General features: G+C 39.9%; 1 protein-coding gene across 6 annotated transcripts in view; it reads left to right on the forward strand.

Moving 5' to 3' along the window:
* The window catches only part of LOC106093671 (protein N-terminal asparagine amidohydrolase), a 176822-nt gene that overhangs the window by 152233 nt on the left and 1164 nt on the right, over positions 1-23425 (forward strand). For 4 of the 6 annotated variants that reach the window (XM_059368917.1, XM_059368916.1, XM_059368915.1 and 1 more), the window contains 4 exons: positions 9952-10300; positions 10651-10833; positions 16089-16537; positions 16605-16730. In XM_059368917.1, the coding sequence (XP_059224900.1) occupies positions 10048-10300; positions 10651-10833; positions 16089-16537; positions 16605-16730 (1011 nt within the window). In that variant the 5' untranslated portion in view covers positions 9952-10047. Of the gene's footprint in view, positions 1-9951; positions 10301-10650; positions 10834-16088; positions 16538-16604; positions 16731-23425 lie in introns of those variants that run through there. The other 2 variants (XM_059368920.1, XM_059368921.1) reach the window with 1 other exon arrangement.

Below are 23425 nucleotides of genomic sequence, written 5' to 3' on the forward strand. Positions count from 1 at the left end.
TGTTCATGGGCAAAATTTGCAATTTGTTCTGTGATGACTTCGAACAACTGTGCCGAGTACGGTCCAAATCATAACTTTTGGAGAAGAAGGAAACCAGCCAGGATTCAAATCCCGGCGTGAACATCAGCAAAATTTTTAGCGGTGGTTATTCCCTCTTAATGCTGGCGACATTTGTGAGATACTTTAACATTTGGCATGGCAGCCATGTAAAAACTTCTCCCCAAAGAGGTGTCACATTGCAGAGCTCCTTCGAACTCGACTATAATAAGGAAGTCCCTTACCATTGAGCTTAAACTTGAATCAGACAGCACTTATTGATATGTAAGAAGTTTGCCCCTGTTCCTTAATGGAAAGGAACAAATTTGAAAAATTTCCATATAATTTATGTCTTTCAATGTTCAGTAAAGATTTTACAGTTCATAAATTTATGATTTTTTTTTTTTGAAATGCTTCTTTATAAAATGCCACAAAAATATTTTAAGATAACAATCAACAAATAAGCACAACTACTGCATACCATTCAATAACACCGCTGGTGATCCAAATCCAAAGCATTTGTGTAAAAAGTAGTTTAAATCTTAATCTTAATCACTTTTTTTTAACAAACCCAACGAAAGAGGTGAAAACACAAACATGAGTGCCAACTCCAAAGCAAAAGGCATTATAAATTCGATTTATTAAAGTAAACACATCATCTACCAACAACTACAACGACCATCCATAGGATTGAAATTATCTTTCTTCCCCCTCCTCCTTCTTCCCTCAAAAGTTATTGGCCAATTTTATTTAGGCCCAAGCCTCCAATAACCGACGCTCTTCCATCTTCCATAGTTGGTCGTCATCATGGTGGAGGATGTTGCGATAAACCAGGAAAAATCTACACAACACTCGACGGCAGCCAACATTAACAGAATTGAATAAAAATTATTAAAAGTTGTTCATTGGGGCCCCGACGACCAACAACAACAAACACACAATAACAAATCACACATAGATTTAAATGTTTGATAATCATTTTTGCAACGACATTTGATTGTTGTACCATAACTTTTTGGCACAAAAAAAAATCATGCCATGGGTAAAGGAGTAGAAAGCCGGGATTTCTCTCTCGTCTGAGCCATGAAGATGGCTGAAGAGAGATGGTAGTTTTTTCATATGTAGTACTGTTTCTATAGATTACAAATTTGAAAAACTTTTCGTTAGGGATAAGATTTTGACAATTACATTTTGATAAATTTTTGTATAGAAATTAATTTTTAACTAAATCTTCTACAAAAATAAAATATTGACTAAATTTAATATTAACAATAAAATTAAGACAAAAATTTTCTACAAAAAATTTTAAAAAATTTTTAAAGAAATAAAATTTCGACAAAAATTTTATTAAGAAAACAAATTTTAAAGAAATAAAATTTTGACAAAACTTTTATTAAAAAAAAAGCAATCAAATTTTGACAAAACTTTTATTAAAAAAAACAAAAGAAATTTTCCCAAGAAAGAAATCATGACAAAAAAATTCCTGAAAAACAATAAAAAAAAAACTCCCAACATTTCCTATAGAAATAAAATTTCCTAAAGAAATATTACGATATTTTGTTATAAATATAAAAATTTTGAAAAATTTGTATAAAAAAAAAGTTTTTGAAAAAAATGTAAAAAAAAATTTCTATAAAAATATTTTTTTTTTTTTTCAAAAAAAATAAAAGTTTGACCAAATTTTCTATAAAAATGAGATTTTTACAAAATTCTCTTTAAAAATAATACTTTTACCAAATCTATTATTAGTATAAAACTCAAAGTGTGTTTGTTTGTTCCGTTCCGTGGTGCGTGGTGGTGGTTCTCTTATAGTAACTTAAAAACAAGTAAGAGCTTGCTAAGTTCGAGTTCTTTGCGCAGTATCCATAAACCGATCTCCCAATTTTGCTTCTTGAGCCCCGAATCGGACTATAACTTGATATAGCTCCTTCTCCTCCTTTGTCCATATTCATTATTTTTTGTTTGCTTAAAAAAAGATTCTGCGCAAAGAACTCGACAAGTTCACCTAGATCACAAAAGAAACGGCTCCCCAGAAAGGATAGCCTACATCTCTGCAGATCCGGACAAGAACACAGCAAGTGCTTAATAGTCTCTTCTTCCTTCACATCGAGGAAACTCCTACAGAAGTCATTGTTTGGTATACCCATGCGCGCCGCCGTGCGGCCTGTGGCACAGTATCCGGTTATGACCCCTGTCAAAGTACTCATCGACCTCTTATCGAACGCCAGCAACTCCCTCGTCCTCTTCCGATCGATAACCGGCCATAGCGCCTTCGCAGTCCGGCAACCATCTACCGTGTCCCACCTCGCCACCGATGCCGCCCTGGCCATCCCATCTACTGTGTTCAGTAGCTCGTGAAATGGCACGTAGGCAAGACCGATGACTGGTCCGCCCGACGCAGACAAACCGCTCCTGGTGCACTCGTCCGCCCTCTTATTCCCTGAAATCCCCTCATGCCCAGGAACCCAAGTCAGCATCACATCGTGGGCCCGTAGCCTATCCAAGGACTCCAAACAATCCGCCACGCATCTCGACCTCACCATCCTAGACCATATTACCTTGAGGCCATCCTCGACCGTAAATTCTGAGTGTCGAGGGCGGTAGTCCCTTACCAGAATTTCTCTTGCGGCTACTGCAATGACACAGACCTCTGCCTGAAAGACCATACATTTATCCGGTAGTCTCACAGACATACTGATATAGAGTGCAGCAGAGTAGACCCCCAATCCAGTCCCTGACTCCATCTTTGAGCCATCTGTATAGATCGAGCTCTCGTCCTCCTCAAGTTCACCATTTGCCCTCCATTCGTCCCTTTCAGGAAATCGAATAGCAAATGCCCTCACTCCAGTCGGCACTGGTGCCAGGTAGTCGGTGTTCCTCCTCAATCTACCCTCCGCATCCATGACACCCAGAATCGAACTGTGGTCGCAACCATCCTCCTTCAGCATGCCGAGCTCCCTCAGCCTAAGCGCGACCCTGGCGGCGCAATTCCAAATATAGGTCTCAATAGGCTGTATTTCCGGCATCGCCTTCAGATCTGCTGCGGTGCGGATCTCATTGCCCCTGTGATCGCGACGCAGGCCAGTCTCTGGACCCTTTCGAATTGAGTTGCCTTACTTTGATGTGTAAGACTTCCTTCTCTCTTGCTACGCTAAGGAGAGTTGGAGGACTTATTGAGTCTTGTTTCAAAACAAAAGCGTGCTGACATCGTACTCAATAGTCTTTGGGTATGTACGACACCTTAATCAATTTGACAAAGGTGATGATGAAGTTACATGGCGTAACAGAAATCATGATACCCTAGACAGTCGAAGGTGTTTTGAATAACAACACACACTTGCTCAACTTTTATAAGTTCTTTGTTATGCAATTCTTTGAATAGAAAGCATTGAAAATGATCTTAAGCCGGAAGATGTTCGAAAAATCCTAAATAAAAATTTTTAAAAATATTTTTGATAAAAACGAAATTTTGGTGAAATTGACTACACAAACAAAATTTTCTAAAAACATAAAATTTTACATTTTTTTATAAAATTTGCTTTAATAAATAAAATCTTTTATAAAATTTGCTTTAATAAATCATTTTTTTTTTAAATTTGTACATAAAAATTTTTCAAAAAGTTTTTAGAAAGAATATTTTAACAATGAAATAACAAAATTTTGACAAAGTTTTTTTTTAACAAATGTTACCAATTTTATTTATTAAATTTTGAAAAAATATTCGATAGGAACAAAGTTTTGGCAAATGTGTGCATATTAATAAATTTTGACAATTTTCTTTCAATAAAAACATTAAATAAAAAATTTACGAATTTTCTTAAAATCAATTTTTGACGAAATTTTCTTTAAAAATAGAAATAAATTTTCACAAAGCGCTCTTAAGAATATAATTGTGCAAATTAAAATTTTCACCAAATCTTATTTGAAATCGTGACAAAACTTCTATTTAACAAGAGTTAATAAATTTTTTTATAGAAATAAAATATTCCATCAAAGATGTTCTTTTTCTTATCAACTTTGGTACCCTTTTAAATTTACCATCCCTGATGGCGTGGCAGAGCCACAAACATTAAAGCTGTCCAGTCGTCTGCCCAAGATCAGCATATACCTCAGCACTTACTACACTCACTCCCCCAATGTCATAACTTTACCGCTGCTTGATGGGAATCACATAAAGGTGGCCTTCATTGCTGTTATGCAGAAATTTAGCATTCTCCAAAATGCAGACACACACACACACACAAAGGAACACAACGAACGGAGACAATATTCATTGTTGTACACCTTTTCTGTTTGTACTTGAATGCGTCTCAGATTGGGACAGCTAGGACAGGAGTGGACCCATAAAGAACCCATGCCAATGCAGATGCACCCCATGTACCATGTACAGTGGTGAGCATGTAGGTCTGCATGTTTTAGCAGTTTATACTAGCTCGCCGTCCCTCACAGAGTCGTCCGCGTTTTGTAAGTTGGTGAAGAGGTTTTTTTAGTTGAGCCATGAATGTGTGTCGCCTCATCATTCAGTGAATCCTTTATTGGATTTGTGTCCATGTTTGGTAGCGTTGTTCGTTTCTGCGATTTACAGATTCTGTTATTGGTCATATCGTAAATTTGTAATGTCTTCATATTAAAAATTTGTCATATAATGTTTTTTATTACCTCGCACATACACAAACAAACATGCCGTATTCTACACCCCCATACATATCTTCAACAAGAACCTTCAAAATAATATTTAGTACCAACTAAATGTATTAGGGTGGGGATTTTTTTAGCTTTTTGCGCCAAGTATTCGGATTACAAAGTTCTTCTATGAGAAATTGGGGTTTGTTAATCTATTTGGCAAAGTCGACTGTTAAAGTGAGTAGTTTGGGTAGGATGGGGGGAGGGCGATTGCCCTCTGACATGTCTTTTCATTTGAATACAATATATTCTCGGTCGTCCTCGTTTTTATTGAGAGGAGAGGGTCGGTCCCCCATGAACTCTACTGTCATAGACCTTTCGTTTTATTCCCATATTATTCCGATCGAACTACACGTCTTATTGAAGCGTATTAGGTGGGTGGGCCGCTCGCAGACTCTATCCCAAATGTGTACATTAGATTCGTAGCCAACTCTCAAGGACCTTTCATTTGATACCCATTTTGTGATGGGGGACATTTATGACCGTTTTGAGGGTTTTTTGGAGTTGGAGAGGGCCCGCAGAAACTTTGTACCAAATTCTAATAATGGACGTGTACTCAACTTCCAAACATCTTTCATTTGATACCCATATTTTCCCAATCGGTAAATATGTCCTGTTGATGGTTTTTTGGGGGATGGGGGAGCCTCAGGCAGCAAGGAATAAATTTTTGTGTTAGATTTGTACTCTCATTTTAAATACCTTTCATTTGATACCAATATTACCCAATGCGGTAAAAGTGTCCTGGGTGGTGGGGTTTTTGGGGATGGGGAACCCCCTCGACTCTTAAAATTACATTTTTGTGCCACGTACGTACTCTTCTCGTAAATACCCCTCATTTTATACCCATATTGCCCAAAACGGTAAAAGTGTCCTGTTGGGTGGTGTTTTTGGGGGTTGGGCAACCCCCTGACACTAAGGGTGACATTTTTATGCCAAGTTCGTACACTACTCTTAAATACCTTTCATTTGATACCGAAATTGTCCCAGTCGGTAAACATGTCCGTTCGGGTGGGTTTTGGGATGGAGCGTCCCCCCAGACTAGCTGACCCCAAAGTTTTATAAAAATTTCGTATTTTTGGGGTCGGTTCACCCATCTCCGAGATTTGACCCCTTCGGATATCAAAAAGTAAGGTACCCTTTTTTCACCGGGGGTTCAAGCTCTACCATCTGTGAAAAATTCATGAAAATCGGTTTAGCCGTTTTTGAGTCTATACGGAACAGACAAACGAACAAAGCGCAACAATTTCATTTTTATATAATAGAAGAAGATTTTTGCTTAATATTTTCAAGGATGGTTACTACTAAATCTTCAGTGCTTAGCAAAGGAAGAAAAAAACATTTAGACTACTGTTTGCAAGAATACGGGCCCTGTGTCTCCCATTCTTTCTTAGTCCACGAACCATTCCCCCACATTCCCATGTTTCCTGGATAAGAACCACATCAAATACCCCTGCCATTAGGAGAACCTTTAGAGCCGCCGAAACGGCCTTACAATGGTGGTGATTTATCTGTAGAAACCGTAGTCAGGATTCAGAACTTCCAACACTGTTGTGTTAATCTCGTCTTTTCATTCCACCAGGAGTTCATCCTCACAAGATTCGTTAGATCTTGTCATGATGAACTTCCGTACGCCTCCAGGGGCAGTTGGAAAAGCTGTGGAACCACTCTTCCTCAGGACACTGAACAATTGCTTCACTAGCTGCTGCTGTCAAATTACTTTCTGAGTTCCGTGCTTCCCCGCTGGCGCACACCTTGAGCCCAGTCCAACCAGATGACCCACCCACACATGGCTTGCCGGGTCCCGTTTTGATGCCACCAGGAGTTCATCCTCACAAGATTCGTTAGATCTTGTCATGATGAGCTTCCATACGCATCCAAGGGCAGGTGAGAAAGCAGTAAAACCACTCTTGCTCAGGACTCTGGACACTTGCTTCACTAGCTGCTGCTGTCGAATGTCGGCGCACTCCTTGAACCCAGTCACGCACCCACACACGCTTACCGGGTCCCGTTTCGATGCCTCCTGTCTCGATTGTGGCTCCTGCAATCCGCCAGACTTTTGCGATGTGGTCGATAATTCCTCAGGCAAGTGTTCAACAGCAACTGCGGAGTCGTCTCCTGATTCCCCAACCCCACCTCTTCTATAAACCTTCAGTTTCAACTTGTTGAATCCGTAGGATACAACGCCTTCATACTTGTCGAGGTCTGCGAGGATCTTAGTACGAACATTGCATGCGTCCGGTCATCATCAGCCTCATCCAATCTACCAATCTTTCAGTAAGTGGTTGAAAGATTGAGATTACATTCCATTAGTCTTCCAAGTATCGATTCAGGGTTTAAGGGAATCCTTGGTCGAGAATTAATTACTAAATCTAGTGCTGCACCTACATTTCAATTGAGCGGTGATCCCCGAAGGCAATTGGTCTGTATCGGCCCCGATACCAGCCTGCATCGTCACAAACTGAAGGAGACCCAGGAAATTCCGCAAGGACATCGGAGTATACTGATGACAATCCATTGACTATCCCACTTCAATTATTCCTAGGTATACAGCCCTGTTCTTCTTCCTTGTCGACAACTGCAATCACTAAACTGTCCCTAGCGACATTAGCAATGGTTCTTGGACCCATCTTACAATTGTTCGCCCTAGTTCTTTTTGGCATGGAATGCCCTCCAGGTGACCGCAGCCTTTTAGCTGACTGCGGTGCAGTTTCCGAATCTAGACGTGTAGTCTTGGGGTAGCCTGTGCAGCGAGCCCAGTTTAGGGAATCTCTCTCCCTATAGGTAAGAGTCTTAGGATCATTCGCGTCAAGCCTCTCAATAAACCTGAGAGCGATGCGTCTTCTATTATTCCAACCTCTTAAAAAGCATGTTGGTTTGCCGGGGAAGGCCGATGACCTAGGAAAATTATTTGCATGCGAAGAAAGAATAGGTTCGGCCTTGTCCTGAAGACTCGAACCAGGTGTATTCGTCAAAAGCCCATGCTGACCAGTCGTCTATCGGCTAGTGGAGGCTGGTGCAGCCGCTCCACCAGTCGAGGTTTCAGTAGCAGACAACATGCTACGGCCTGACACCACCGCCTCAGCTGTTGGGTCTTTGAAGTCCCGTGCTCTAGATCCGCCGCTTCACTGGAAACAGACGCAGATCATCAACCGCCTAATGGATAACTCTATCGCAGGTATCCTTGAGAGGCTTAAATTTTTCTTTCAAAATAATGACCTATTACGAGTTACAGGAAAATTCTTGCGGAGTAAAATAACAAAACGTCGGCTCCACTCAAAAGAATGTTGACCGTGACTGCACCTCAAATGGTGCATCCGCTTAGTCCAATTTTGGCATACTCTTTCAAACATTTCGGCTGGTATCTTAGGAATAAATGCTTCAATGTTGTCTTCCAATGCGTCAATTGCAACGGGCTGCATATCATCTCACGTAGCGCTCACCATTCACAGTTACGTTACGATTCGCATCATTTTTGAAGAAGTACGGTCCAATGATGCCACCAGCCCATAAACCGCACCAAACTGTGACTTTTTCTGGATGGATTGTTAGCTCTTGCAATGCTTCTGGCTGATCTTCACTCCAAAATCGACGATTCTGCTTATTTAAGCAGCCATTGAGCCACAAATGAGCTTCGTTGCTGAACAATAAAATTCAATAATTTGCAGGCGTTGTTCGTTTTTAAGACAATTCATGCTTAAATTATAGACAAAACTGAAGATGTTTGACAGGAAACAAAACACGAAACGTGAGTGAGCTCTTTAAAACAGTGTTGCCAAAAAGATTACAGCTAAAAAATCGTCCTTTACTTATTGAGCACAACTTTTTTTCACAAAAATATTTTTACTTAATTTTAAGAAATTATGTTAATTTTAGTAAAATAGATATTAAAACATATAAAAGCGTGCTAAGTTCGGCCGGGCCGAATCTTACATACCCTCCACCATGGATCGCATTTGCCGAGTTCTTCTCCCGGCATCTCCTTTTTGGCAAAACAGGATATAAGAAAAGATTTGCTCTGCTATTATTATATTATTACATGTTGGAGACCTGGGTAAAATGTCAGCCAATTTGAATAAGAATTGCGCCCTTTGGGGGGCTCAAGAAGTAAAATAGAGAGCTCGATTTATATGGGAGCTGTATCGGGCTATAGACCGATTCAGATCATAATAAACACGTATGTTGATGGTCATGAGAGGATCCGTAGTACATAATTTCAAGCAAATCGGATAATAATTGCGACCTCTAGAGGCTCAAGAAGTCAAGATCCCAGATCGGTTTTTATGGCAGCTATATCAGGTTATGGACCGATTTGAACCATACTTGGCACAGTTTTTGGATATCATAACAAAACACGTCGTGCAAAATTTCATTCCAATCGGATAAGAATTGCGCACTCTAGAGGCTCAAGAAGTCAAGACCCAAGATCGGTTTATATGGCAGCTATATCAGGTTATGAACCGATTTGAACAATACTTGGAAAAGTTGTTAGATGTCATAACAAAACACGTCGTGCAGAATTTCATTACAATCGGATAAGAATTGCGCACTCTAGAGGCTCAAAAAGTCAAGACCCAAGATCGGTTGATATGGCAACTATATCAGGTTATGGACCGATTTGAACTATACTTGGCATAGTTGTTTGGATATCATAACAAAACACGTCGTGCAAAATTTCATTCCAATCGGATAAGAATTGCGCTCTCAAGAGGCTCAAGAAGTCAAGACCCAAGATCGGTTTATATGACAGCTATATCAAAACATTGACCGATATGGCCCATTTACAATACCAGCCGACCTACACTAATAAGAAGTATTTGTGCAAAATTTCAAGCGGCTAGCTTTCCTCCTTCGGAAGTTAGCGTGCTTTCGACAGACAGATGGACGGACGGACGGACAGACGGACAGACATGGCTAGATCGACATAAAATGTCGCGACGATCAAGAATAAATATACTTTATGGGGTCTCAGACGAATATTTCAAGTAGTTACAAACAGAATGACGAAATTAGTATACCTCCCATCTTATGGTGGAGGGTATAAAAACAGAAAAACCTTACACATAGAATTGTACCTAAAAACTTATATTTCAAACAGAAGGAAATAATTCGATGTAGTTGAAATCTTGAATTTTTGGTAAACATGTTTTTTTTAGTGCTTAACGGGTCAATGAGACTAATAACTTTATTTCTCTCTTATTAATAAGAAACTTTTCTCTCTTTCCCTTCTTGCAGATAATCTAAAAATCTTTATTGTGTGCTTGAGGAGGAAGGAAAACAAACAAGGACATATTACACTTTTGCCGCAATATACGCATCCTTGTTAACAAAATGGTTTTGGTATTGAATGGCGTGCTGCAGGACGATTGTCCCATGGACACCACCAGCTTGTTCATGCAACATCCCGTCTACAGAGATTATGCCCAGCAATTGTTATCGATACCCACAAAGTCCGTAGGAGCAGTGGGTCTTCTATACGTAGGTCAAAGGGAAATGGCCGCCGCTGCACCCCATGATAAGAATATCAATATTATTGGCACAGATGATGCCACCACCTGTATTATAGTGGTGGTACGGCATTCAGGTGAGTCCTTACGTAGTCTCAAAGAAAATCTGCAATATCCTTTGTTGTTTATTAAAAAGGATATTCCATACATTTGTATGTACTCTTGGCCATTTGCTTGTGCTGATGCTTTCTTAAGACTTTTAAATTGGCTTCATTTTACTTAGTTACAATAAACGGACGGACATGTGGTCTTTGTTTGTATTTCCTTAAGGACGAAGCACATAAAAAGTCCTTTATTTTAATTGATTTTTTTAAAATTATGTTTATGCATCTTTCCTTGTTAGTGGCTTAGACTGCATGGTAAAGCCTTGCCTATGTTCATGTACATTGCTGTAAAGCTGATTCTCTTGTTTTGTATGTCCTTTCAGGTTCAGGTGCTGTGGCATTGGCTCATTTCGATGGAACTGGTGTCGATGAAGCTGTCTGCACCATGGTTGCTCGTGTACAAGAGTTGGCTTTGGGTTATCCCGAAGGTCGCATTGAATTGCAATTAATTGGTGGCTATCGTGATCCTCAGAGCTATGGCGAGGAGGTTTTCTACAACATAATGCGTAAGTTGAAATTTTCTCATTTTCACTAAAATTTCTGGTACTAACGTTTACTATAGGAAACGTAAAAATTAAATTGAATATAATAAAATTTAGATGTTGTTAAACAAATGAATGAAGAAGCTCACCAATAAGATGAGTTAATTTGCATGTCGCTTTAGACCCTTTTCTATACCCCAATAAGAGGTATGAAAGTATGGGAAAGAAAAGTGTATCCTCTATATCAAATATCATAAGAGTAGACAATATGTTTATCGAGATACACTGGAATGTTAGTCCATTCCCAGTGCAGAGTTAGCTCTTATACCAAATATCTTACACTCAAGTGTCTACTCGGTGTGTGTGTGCATGTCCATATCCCTGCTTACTCACATATCATGTATTTATAGATGACTATCTGGACAGGGCCCGCTCCGCTGCGCCTTCTTTAACTCTTTAATATCTTTTTAGGGTGGGGACGCTAAAGGCCTGCGTTCAAATCCTGGCGGAACTTCGGACAAAATTTAAAGCGGTGGTTACCCCTACTTAATGCTGGCGATATTTGCGAGGTACCATGCCATGCATGGTCATGTAAAAAATTCTTCGCAAAGAGGTCTCGTACTACGGCACGCTGTTTGGACTCGGCTATAAAAAAAAGGGTCCCGTTGATAAACTCAACTTGAATTGGAAAGCACTCATTGATGTGTGAGACATTTGCCCTTGCACCTGGTTCCTGGGCAAATTTTTACTCTACTGCCAAATGACTTTCTTTTGAGTGTCATATTACCGTATTGGTAAATATTTAGGGTTTAGGGGGTTGTTGTTGTTGTTGTATCTGTTTATTGTGTTCTATCTTCCGTCTGCTTGATTCTGTTGAGTGTCAAGACCCAGGAACTCTGCGACTAAGATGGGGTGTGTCCACAGGGATCTGGGTCTGAGTCGTGTGGATCTGGCTGGGCAGTTAAACAGGTGACGTGTATCGTGCGGTCCCTGGTTACTATCGGGACATACATCTTGCACGTCGCCATCAATCCTTGCTCTGTAGAAATTGAGGAGGCTGCATCTGCCGGAACGTAATTGAGCCAGTACTACTCTTGTTTGCCGGGGGAGTCCAATTTCTTCAGGTGCAATGGCAAGCGGTCGTTCTCCAAGGACTACATTGGCCCGATCGCCATTTACCGCATCTGCTACCGTGTCTGCATGAATGTGGTTGAGACCTGCTTGATATGCCGCTTGATCTAGAGGTTCTCTCTTGTAGCGCCGAACCTCACGCTCTAGATCATGTAGATCTACCTTAAGGCTTCTGGGCTGATGATATCTATCCACAAGATGATGATTTGGATGGTCTCTGCGATAACAGCCCAAAAGGTATTGTTTGGACAGCATGTAGTTATGTCTTCGCACTGGTAGGATTTTGTCTTTGTCTCCTGATGGAGGTGGTCCACATGAGAACTGAGAAGAACAGCCCGTCGCAGTTCGGAGGTCGGCATTCTGACAGATCTGAATATTATTCCACTGCGTGTCACAAAGTTGACGAGACCACACAGGCGCAGCATAACTTACCACATACCGGCCAATTGCTTTGAACGTGGTCAGCAAGGTTTCGTTGTCTGCACCCCAAGTGCTGCCAGCAAGTGACTTGAGGACCTTGTTTCTACTTTTGACTTTATCGCAAATTGCTGTAGCTTGTGGAGAGAATGTGTAAGAGCTGTCAAATGTGACGGCAAGTATTTTGGGACATGGACGAAATCCATGTTGATGCTCGGCGAATGGAAATTCTCCAACGAGGCTCGTGAGGAGTAATGCCTCAAGCGTCTTTGCCACTGGTGAGAGAAGGTAGATCGGTCTGTACGACTCCCCCAAACTCGGGTCTTTTCCAGGCTTCAGTGGGGGAATCACTCTGCCCATTTTCCAAACATCGGGAACTATAAGAGTGTTCAAAGTTCAAACTCAACTCCAGGTGAATCCAGATTCTTCAGCATCAATGAAGAGATTCCGTCGAGGCTCAACGCCTTACGATGATTGGCCGCCACAGACATTCGTAACTTCGCGCCCACGATAAATTGTGATGGCTGTTCATCGGCTCGGAGACCACGAATACGGCGAATGGCTCTCCTCCTTGCCCTTTCTCTGTCGAGATGCACAATAAATTGACGGTTGAACAACCTGGCGCATCTCTTCGGATTACATTGCTCCAAATGTTCCAGCCACAAATTCCGATTTTGTTCGTTGACTACCCTGTTTTTCCAGATTCAGCTCTCTGATTCTAGGATTAGCAGGGTCCATAGCACGAATCGCATCACGCTCATCTGCGAGTACCACTGCTTGCGCCGGGAAATTGGTCCGCACTTGGGGTATTCGACCGGCTGGTATGAAGCGAGCGGCTACTGCGTTAATGATGTCTCGAAATTTCCTCTCGGCCACTAGCACATCAGAGGGGGGTGGCAATTCACTGAAGCGGCGATTGGTATACTCTCTGAAGCCAGTCCAATCAGCCTTCTTATGATTGATAAACGTCCGGCGCTTAGAGGTTATGAAGTCGTTCGGTCGGTCGATGGTAAGAATTATGGGGAGGTGGTCTGACCCCAAAGAGATGACGGCTTGCCAGGATACGTCACTCAGGAGATCAGGGGATGCAATGGAGATGTCTGGCGAGATGCTGCACCTTCTCGTAATCCTAGAGGGGGCATCCTCATTCACCGTGCAAAACGTGGAGCTTTCAATCTGCACTGCCAAAGCTATGCCACGCTGGTCGTTACCTAGGGCAGAATGCCATGACGTGTGATGCGCATTATAGTCCCCTAGAACCAGACGATTATGGCCAGATAGCAACCCACTTATGTCGGGGTTGTAAGCCTGGCCATTAATCGGGACACACCTACCAACCGGTGGTATGTACACGTTGTATAGCTCTATTTCATATTAAAAAATGGGTCCAAATAACTGGGGGCCGCCCCAGCCCCAAAACCCCTTTAAATAGATTTATTTGACGATAATTAGAACATGGGACTCAAATAAGAGGTATTCGGAAGTAGATTACGAATATGGTCAGGAAGTAGGAATAGGCTTTATAATTTATTGATAATGGATGGGGGCAGACCCTTCACCGTTACCCCAAAAACACCACCCAAAAGCAAAAGTGGACCGATAAGGACAATATGGTTATCAAAAGGTATGCGAGAGTAGATAACGAATCTGGCATACAAATTCATGTTGAAGTATAGGGGGTCACCCCACCCCCACAAAAACGTCCAAAATGGGCACCTTAGCCAATCACGGATATATGGGACTCGGTTTGTTTGTTCCGTATAGACTGAAAAACCGCAGAACCGATTTTCTCGAAATTTGCGCATATTGTGTAGGTTGGTGTGGAAGGAAACATAGGCTATATAATTTTTCGCTATCGGAAGGGGGACGGACCCTCCCCCTTATGCCAAAAACACAAGCCAAAATCAAAAATGGACCGATCGGGACAATATAGGTATCAAATAAAAGGTATTGGAGAGTATAATACGAATATAGTTTTAAAAATTTGAGTTTAAGTACCCATCGGGCCGCCCCAACCCCAAAACTCGCCCAAACAGACATATTGGATGTTCATTTCAATATGGGGCTCAAGTGAAAGGTATTCGCGAGTAGATTTCGACTCTGACATACAAAATCAGATCGAATTATAGGGTGTCACGCCACCCCTCAAAAACGCCATTAGACCCTTATGACTATGATACTTGGCTGAACCGATTTTCTTAAAATTTTCATAGATTGGGCACGTTTGTCTGGAAGGAAACATATGCTATATAATTTTTAGATATCGGATGGAGGCGGACCCTCCCCCTTACCCCAAAAAAGCCACCCATATCCGAAAGTGGTCCGATGGGCACAGTAAGGGTATCAAATGAAAGGTATTGGAGACCAGAAAACGAATATGGTATTCAAATTTGAGTCCAAGTACCCAGCGCCCCCCCCCCTCCCCCCCCCCCCAACCCCAAAACTTCAGATATAGTCGAAGTTCATGCAGTAGATTACAAATATGGCATAAAACATTTGGTCCAAGCAATGGGAGGTCGCCCACCCCTAAATGACCATATTAGCCGACCATGGCCATATAGGACTCAAATGAAAGTTATGAGGGAGTAGATAACGAATATGACATTAAAATTTGCGTTCAAGTCTAGGTGGCGCTTTCCTCCTAAAGATACGTCAAATGGGTTATTTGACCCATTATGACTATGTGGGACTCAAATGAAAGATATTTAAGAGCAGAAAACTAATTTGATATCCAATTTTGGAGCCAAGTGTTTTGGGGTACGCCGTAAAGCACCCTCTAAACTGAACTTCATTTCCACTGAGAATAAAGAACGAATTTCATATCTATCAAATAAAAGAGATTTGGAAGTGCAGCACGAATTTGATATCAATATTTGAGTCAAAAATGTCTGAGGTGCCATCCCTCCCCTAATGAGAACATTACCTTAAGGAAGAACATTACCACCAGGAATCGAGAAGGGCAAATTCTCATACATCAATGAGTACTTTCCAATTCAAGTTTGAAATCAATTATAAGGGATCTTTTTATAGCCGTGTCTGAACGGCGTCCCGCATGTACCTCTTTGGAGAAAAATTTTTAAATGACCATGCATGGTACCTCGCAAATGTCGCCAACATTAAGAGGGGATAAACACCGCTTTGTCCGATGTTCTCGCCAGGATTCCAACGCGATCAGCGTCATAGTCTACAATGGCACGAATTCGATATCCGCATTCAGGGCCAAGTGTCCACACCCTAGAACCGCACATCGGTTCATAACCTGATATAGCTGTCATATAAACCGATCTGGGATCTTGAGTTCTTGAGTTTCTAGAGGGCGCAATTCTTATCCGATTTGGTAGAAATTTTGTACAACGGCTTCTCTCATGACCTTCAACATTCGTGTCAAAAACGGTCTGAATCGATCTATAGATTGATACAGCTCCCATATAAACCGATCTCCCGATTTTGCTTTTTGAGCCCCTACAAGGCGCAATTCTTATTCGAATGGACTGAAACACAATGACTTCTACAATGTTCAGCATTCAATTCATTTATGGTCCGAATCGGACTATAACTTGATATAGCTCCAATAGCATAACAGTTCATATTAAATATTCTTTGTTTGCCTAAAAAGAGATACCGCGCAAAGAACTCGACAAATGCGATCCATGTTGAAGGGTATATTAGCACGCTCATACTTGTTTCATTTATATACAAAACTATTAATTTAATTTAATATTTTTTTGCAGAATCATTCCATAAACATCATCTTGAAATTGATCTTACACAAGCCTGCGTTGGTGAACTAAATACAATTTTACGTGGTGATCTCAACTATCCCATTATATATGGAGTTGGTGTGAACATTAAGACTGGTGAAATATTTCCAGCCACATTTCCCGAACGGGGGCCAGACAGAGAGCTACGCGATGCACGTAACTTTATGGGAGCACAAACGGTATTAAATTTTATTAAAGTTCTAACGTTATCAGAAATGTTTAATTTGAATGTTTGGTTTGGTTTGCTACTCTATAAGGTTCTTGATATATATGATGCCTCGTTGGGCCTATTACGTATTGGACCCTTTAATTATGATCCCTTGAGGGGAGCAGATTTGTGGCTATCACAAACCGATGACTTTCTGCTACAACATTTATCCACCAGTCCCGAAGTGGAGCCGCCACATTTCACACATCATGTAAGTTGAGAATTAAAAAAAAAAATTTAAATAAAATTTTTAACAATTTTGTTGTTTTTTAATACAGATGAGGGCTACCATTAAATTCATTCAAGAGAATCAATTCCCTGCTATCACCGTTTTTCGAGATAATCGACCCCGTTACTATAGGCGTGATGAGACTACGGGTTTCTGGACACTGGTTAGATATTAAATTATGTTTCCTAAATATTTTCTTTCTGTTTTTTTTTTTTTAATATGAAAATTTTTCCACTCTCTATATATATATGTACATGTATATATGTATATTTATGTGCATACATTTATGTATTTCCTATTCTATGTATATGCTTTGTTTACTATTTCTCTGTTTTTGATTTATTGCAACATAGAGAGAGAGAAAATTACAACAACAACTTTGATTAAACTTTTGGTATAGGCCAAGAAATGTATAGACATGGAGCTGTAAATGATGAGTGAAAACAGCTGTTGTAACATATCAGTTGTTGTTTTAAAATGTTCTTTAACTTGAGCTTAAGCATCCATTCTCTATGATATGGGGAGTGAAAGAGCATAACTTGTTTAGGAATATTTAAGGTGTCTATCAGGGATGTGAAAATACTAATTTTGAAATTGTACTAAAAAGGTACTTTTTGTATTTGAGGAGTACTCTTCAATTTTCCATATAGATATCAAAAGTGTTTGAGTACATCTCTCATATCAATGCTGTCCGATACCAAAGAGCGTAAGAAAGAAGCAGAGTTGGCATTAGAGCCCAATACGGGATGACGAGTGACAAAGTTTAAAGACACAACATGTTTGAATTGCTTACGGTATTTTGCTTTTCCTTTTATTCCATCTTTCGATTGCAAAGAAACAAAGCAAAATACGAAAAAATTTTCAAACAAATGCCCAAATCAAAACAGAAAAACCCGAAAATGTTGCAACCCCCAATGTGAGTTCAATTGGAATACATGCATGACATAATTACCAGGTAGTGTACCGTAAACAGCTGAGTACAATTTTTTTCTCGCGAAGCGTACTACCTTTCAACGAGTTTTGGTTGTGTGTGTGTGTGTATTGTAGTTAAGAACGAGAACACACACAAACAACAAAAAATGGCGCGAACAAGTAACATACACAAACTCAGAGTTGCACCAATCGCTGATTTTGACAGATAGTGCACTCAATATTTTGTTGTTGGGCAACTGCAACTACCTGTAAATGAATATATCTTGGAATACATGGAAAAAGTTGTGTCTTTAATGCGAGTTATTTTACGGTTAGAGGGTAGACAAGGCAGAAACCCACTCTTCTTCTTTCTTACGCTCTTTGGTCCGATACAAGCTTAGAAAACATAGCACGGCTGCATACCTAAGCGAATTAACTCACTAAAATGGAAACCAGCGATGAATTTTTTTCTGATGCTCTCGCAGGGACTTGAATTAGGCGTTCGGCGTCCGAGACGACATGGTAACCTCTGAGCTACCTTGGCCCTCAGTTTCGAGAGCAGAAATTAAAAATAATTTTCAGTCAAACATATGCCATACTGATTGTTTGCTATATTTCTTCACCTCAAAATAAAAGAGTAAAAGAGAGTAAGAGTATTTTAATACCCAGGAAGATTAGTCTGCTGATATCTGCAAACACTGTCTGCTGACATTAAATTAAAACGAGAACTCCAGATACCAGATCGTTTTATAGGGCGGCTTTATCAGGTAATATATTGATATTCGCCATACTCATCACAGTTTTTGGAAGTCATATCAAAACACCTCATGCAAAATTTTAACTAAATTCGGATAAGAATTGCGCCCTCTAGAGGGTCAAGAAGTCAAGACCCAAAATCGGTTTATATGGAACCTATACCAGGTTATGAGTCGATTTGGACCACACTTCGCAAAAATATTGGAAGTGATACCAAAACAACACGTGCAAAATTACAGCCAAATCAGATAAAAATTGCGCCCTTTAACAGCTGAAGAAGTCAAGATCCCAGACCGGTTTATATGCCAGCTATATTAGGCTATCAACCGATTTGAACACAGTTTTTGGAAGTGCTATCAAAACACAACGTGCAAAATTTCAGTAAAATCGGACAAGAATTGCGCCCTCTAGAGGCTCAAGAAGTCAAGACCCAAATTCGGTTTATATTGCAGCTATATCAAAACATGGACCGATATAGCCCATTTACAATCCTAACCGATCTACACTAGTAAAAAGTATTTGTGCAAAATTTCAAGTGGCTAGCTTTACTCCTCCGAAAGTTAGCGTGCTTTTGACAGACAGACGGACAGGCGGACAGATATGTCTATATATATAAGGCTTGGATATATATAAAAAAAAGCATTTGCCTATTCTGAGCGTTCATTTTTTTTAAGCAAAAATATAATAGTTGAAGTTATTTTGTCTGCTGCTCTCTAAATTCGTTCAAATATTAGCAAATTGTAGAAAAGTGGAAAAAATTTTACGTTACATGCTTGTAAAATTCAAAGATGGGTTTAAACATTTTTGAAATATGTATAACATTTTTGAGCTTTTTATATCCTCCACCATAGGATGGGGATATACTAATTTCGTCATTCTGTTTGTAACACCTCGAAATATGCGTCTAAGGCCCCATAAAGTATATATATTCTTGATCGTCATGACATTTTAGGTCGAACCAGCCATGTCCGTCCGTCCGTATGTCTGTCGAAAGCCCGCTAAGTTTCGAATCGAATATAGAATAGCTGCCATATAAACCCATCTGGCATTTTGATTTCTTGAACCTCTAGAGGGCGCAACTCTCACCCGATTTGGCAGAAATTTTGTACAACGACTTCTCTCATGAGCTTTAACATACGTGTCTAATATGGTCTGAATCGATCCATAGCTTGATACATCTCCCATATAAACCGATCTACCAATTTTGCTACTTCAGCCCCTACAAGACACAATTCTTATCCGATTTGGCTGTAATTTTGCACGTGGTGTTTCCGTATCACTTCCAACATCTGGGCTAAGTATGATTCCAATCAGTTAATTTGGTAGAGCTGCCATATAAACCGATCTTAGATCTTGATTTCTTGAGCGTCTAGAGGGTGAAATTCTCGTCCGATTTGGCAGAAATTTTGTAGAACAGCTTCTCCCATGACTTTCAACATACGTATCCAATATGGTCTGAATCGATCAATAGCTTGTTACAGCTCCCCTACTGTGTTGAGTATGGCGCAAATTGGTACATAACCTGATATAGCTGCCATATAAACGGATCTGGGATCTTGACTTCTTGAGCCTCTAGAGGGCGCAATTCGCACCCGATTTGGGAGAAATTTTGTACAACGGCTTCTCTCATGACCTTCAACATACGTGTCTAATATGGTCTGAGTCGATCTAAAGCTTGATACAGCTCCCATATTAAACGATCTCCCGATTTTGCTTCTTGAGCCTCTACAAGGCGCAATTCTTATCCGAATGGACTGAAATATTACACAATGACTTCTACAATGTTCAGCATTCAATTCATATATGGTCCGAATCGGACTATAACTTGTTTTATTTTATCCTTTGTTTGCCTTAAAAGAGATATCGGGAAAAGAACTCGACAAATGCAATATATGGTGGAGGGTATATTAGGTTTGGCCCGGTCGAACTTAGCACGATTTTACTTGTTTTAACTTTTTATTGTTTAAAAACTTTGCCCCTGTTCCTTAGTGGAATGTTCATGGCCAACTTTGCATTTGTATTTGCATTGTTTAAAAACAGCAGAAAATGTTTGCTGTTTTTGCAAAAAAGTACTCTTGTCCCATTTTCAGCAGACTTTCTGCTGTTACAACAAACAGTTTTGCTGTTTTTACTAATATTAGTAGTTAATTTCAATCAAAATTCCGATAATGATTAATTTTTCTAGAGGATCGACTAATCAAATAAGGCGACCATATCCAAATATGAACCAATATTGTCCATTTCCAATCCCCAACGATCTGCATAACGCGAGTTTGGTAGATGCACGGACATGACTATATCGACCAAAAAGTGAGTAACCCTATTTCATCGGGGTGAGTTTCATAAAATGAAAACTACTCGCCTGTAAAAATAAAAAGGCTTGAAAGGCATCCAAAATCTTCATCAAATTATTTGTGCTTGAAAAGGTACTAAATTGGTCGCGGGGGTACTACGGTGCTCCTCGGGTCGAAAAGTACAAAAAAAAAACTACTATAGTTCTGACTTTTCCATCCCTGGTTTCTATGCATTAATTGATTCTTTAGCTTGAGTTCAAGAACCCATTCATTTTCTTATGACAGTGAGACCAAAGCGCAAAGCGCCTGAGAGAGAAACTTAAATGATAATGATTAAGGTATCTACACATTACTTGGTCTATGCATATTGTTCAGTAAACTTAAAGATGAATAATTAAAGAACAAAATGAAATCAAGTTTTTGACATTGTTCTCTTTTTAGTTTTATAAAAATCCACTCTGTTTTTATATGTATTTGGTATATGAACTTCAATTCAACCCTATTTATTTTTGTAGTTTATTTTAGTAAAATTTTGGCCTCTTATAACCGAGTTAAAAAGTTAAATTTAGTTAGTTTATGCCTTTTTCTATTTAGAATAACTTTTTTTATTTAATTTTCTTATTATTGATTTTACAACAACTTTGTTACATATGGGGACTACCACGGTAATATGGAACATAAAAAATTTGGTTTATAGTACACCAATATTGTCCGCTAACGCAGATTGGACCATACGAAGGATTTTCCTCTTTAACAGGGTTGCCTCGCAATATTGACTCGATTCTGACTCCGTTGTCAATTCCGGACAGCCGAGCTGAATGTTGTCCTCTATCCCCAGGAATGAAGCTCATCATAAAAAAATTTTGGCTGTCTGCAACCCCATAAGATTTAGGGTCTTTCAATAAGAGCGCTACAAAAGTTTTTTTTTTTTAATAAAACAAAAACGGTTTTGGATATCAATGAACATTTTTATTCCTGTGAAAGTAGGTTTAATGCCATTATGTATGGAACTTGATTTGCATAGCCGGTACTGCTGGAATTTCATGTTTGATATTCGTACGAAGTTCATCAATTGTCGCTGGTTTGTTGGCATAGACCATAGACTTGAGGTAGACCCACTGGAAATGGTCTAACGGCCTTAAACCGCATGACCGAGGCGGCCAATCGACTGGACCATTTCGTGGGATAACACGTTCTCCAAACTTGGTTTCCAATAAATTAATTATGACATTCGCTGTATGGCTTGTGGCGCCGTCCTTCTGGAACCACATATTCTCTTAGTCCATATCAGCCAATTGGGGCCAAAGATATTAAACGGTAGGGATTCCTTTTCACAGTAACGTGTCGTGTCATCACAGAAGAAGTACGGCCCAATGACGCCGCCGGCCCATAAACCGCACCAAACAGTATTTTTTCGGGATGCAATGATGACTCATGTACTGAATTGCTGTCTGACCATTTCCATCATGAAATGGCAAACCTTACTGGGGAGAAATGTCAAAAAAGCGACAAAAAAATATGGCGTCGTTCGCTGTCCCTATCGGTCTATTTTTGTAGCGTCCCAGTATAAAAACCCTTTATATATATTCTTGATCGTCTGGACATTTTAATTCGATCTAGCTATGTCCCTCCGTATGTCTGTCGAAATAACGATAGCTGTCAAACGCATAAACCTAGGCGCTTGAAATTTTGCACAGATTCATCTTTTTAACGTAGGTCGTTGGGAATATCAAATAGGCCATATCGGTTCGATTTGGATATATCTCCCACATAAACCGATCTCCCAACTTTACATATTGGGCCCCTAGAAGCCGCAATTTTTGTCCGATTTGGCTAAAATTTCGCATGTAGTGTTCCGTTACAACTTCCAAGAACTGTACCATGTACGGTTGAAATCGGTATACAACCTGACACAGCTTCCATATACCCGATCTCCCGATTTCATATCTTGAGCCCTTACAGTCCGGAATTTCAGTTCGATTTGACTAATATTTTGCATGCAAGTGTTCTGTCACGTCTTCCAACAACTGTGCCAAGTACGGTTGAAATCGGTCTATAACCTGTCATAGCTCTCTCGATTTGAAATCATGAGCGCCTGCAGTTCGTAATTTTTGTCCGATTTGGCTAAAATTTTGCACGTGGTGTTCTGTTATGACTTTAAACAACTGTGCCAAGTACAGCCCAAATCGATCATTAACCTGGTGTAGCTCCCATATAAACCAACCAGCAAAGTTGATACCAAACGTCCTCATTTCAGTACAATACGGTGTTGATAGTAAAGTAACACCGTATGGTACAAAAACAATACCGGATGGCATGATTGAAACCTAAAATGATTAGTACCGTTTGGTACTAGCCTTATTACCAAACTGTTATTGATGTTAATACCAATCTGTTATTGGTTTTGGCACCAGACCATTATTGGTTTTAGTACCAAATCGATATTGATTATTCCACCCCCTTATGAACCAAAAAAACCATTGAAAATAATTTTAATCTAATTTTATTTCGATTATTTATGTTAATAATTACAAAAAGTAATGTTACACCGTGACCAATCTCAATTCTTTGTATTCAGCAATTGATTCCTTTTCCATTGATTCCCAAAAGCGGTTTTCATATGATGACAGGAATGCATATGTGACGCCATCAATTCTTTTTAGCCTCCTTTGTCTGGTATTGAAATGGTACCTAATGGCAATAAAAATTGTTACCAATGACTTGAACAAAATAATACCAGGCGGTATTGGCAAAGTACCGTCAATTTTCTATCAGTGTGCAGATATATACAAATCTGTACCGATCAGGGCCGTGTTGAAAAGGGATGCCAAGGGGCCTAGCTAAACGCACTGTGCAAAATTTCAGCGAAATCGGACAATAAATGCGCCTATTTGGGCACAAAATTTTA

Source organism: Stomoxys calcitrans, chromosome 5 (assembly GCF_963082655.1).
Source record: "Stomoxys calcitrans chromosome 5, idStoCalc2.1, whole genome shotgun sequence".
In the NCBI taxonomy this organism is placed as follows: domain Eukaryota; kingdom Metazoa; phylum Arthropoda; class Insecta; order Diptera; family Muscidae; genus Stomoxys; species Stomoxys calcitrans.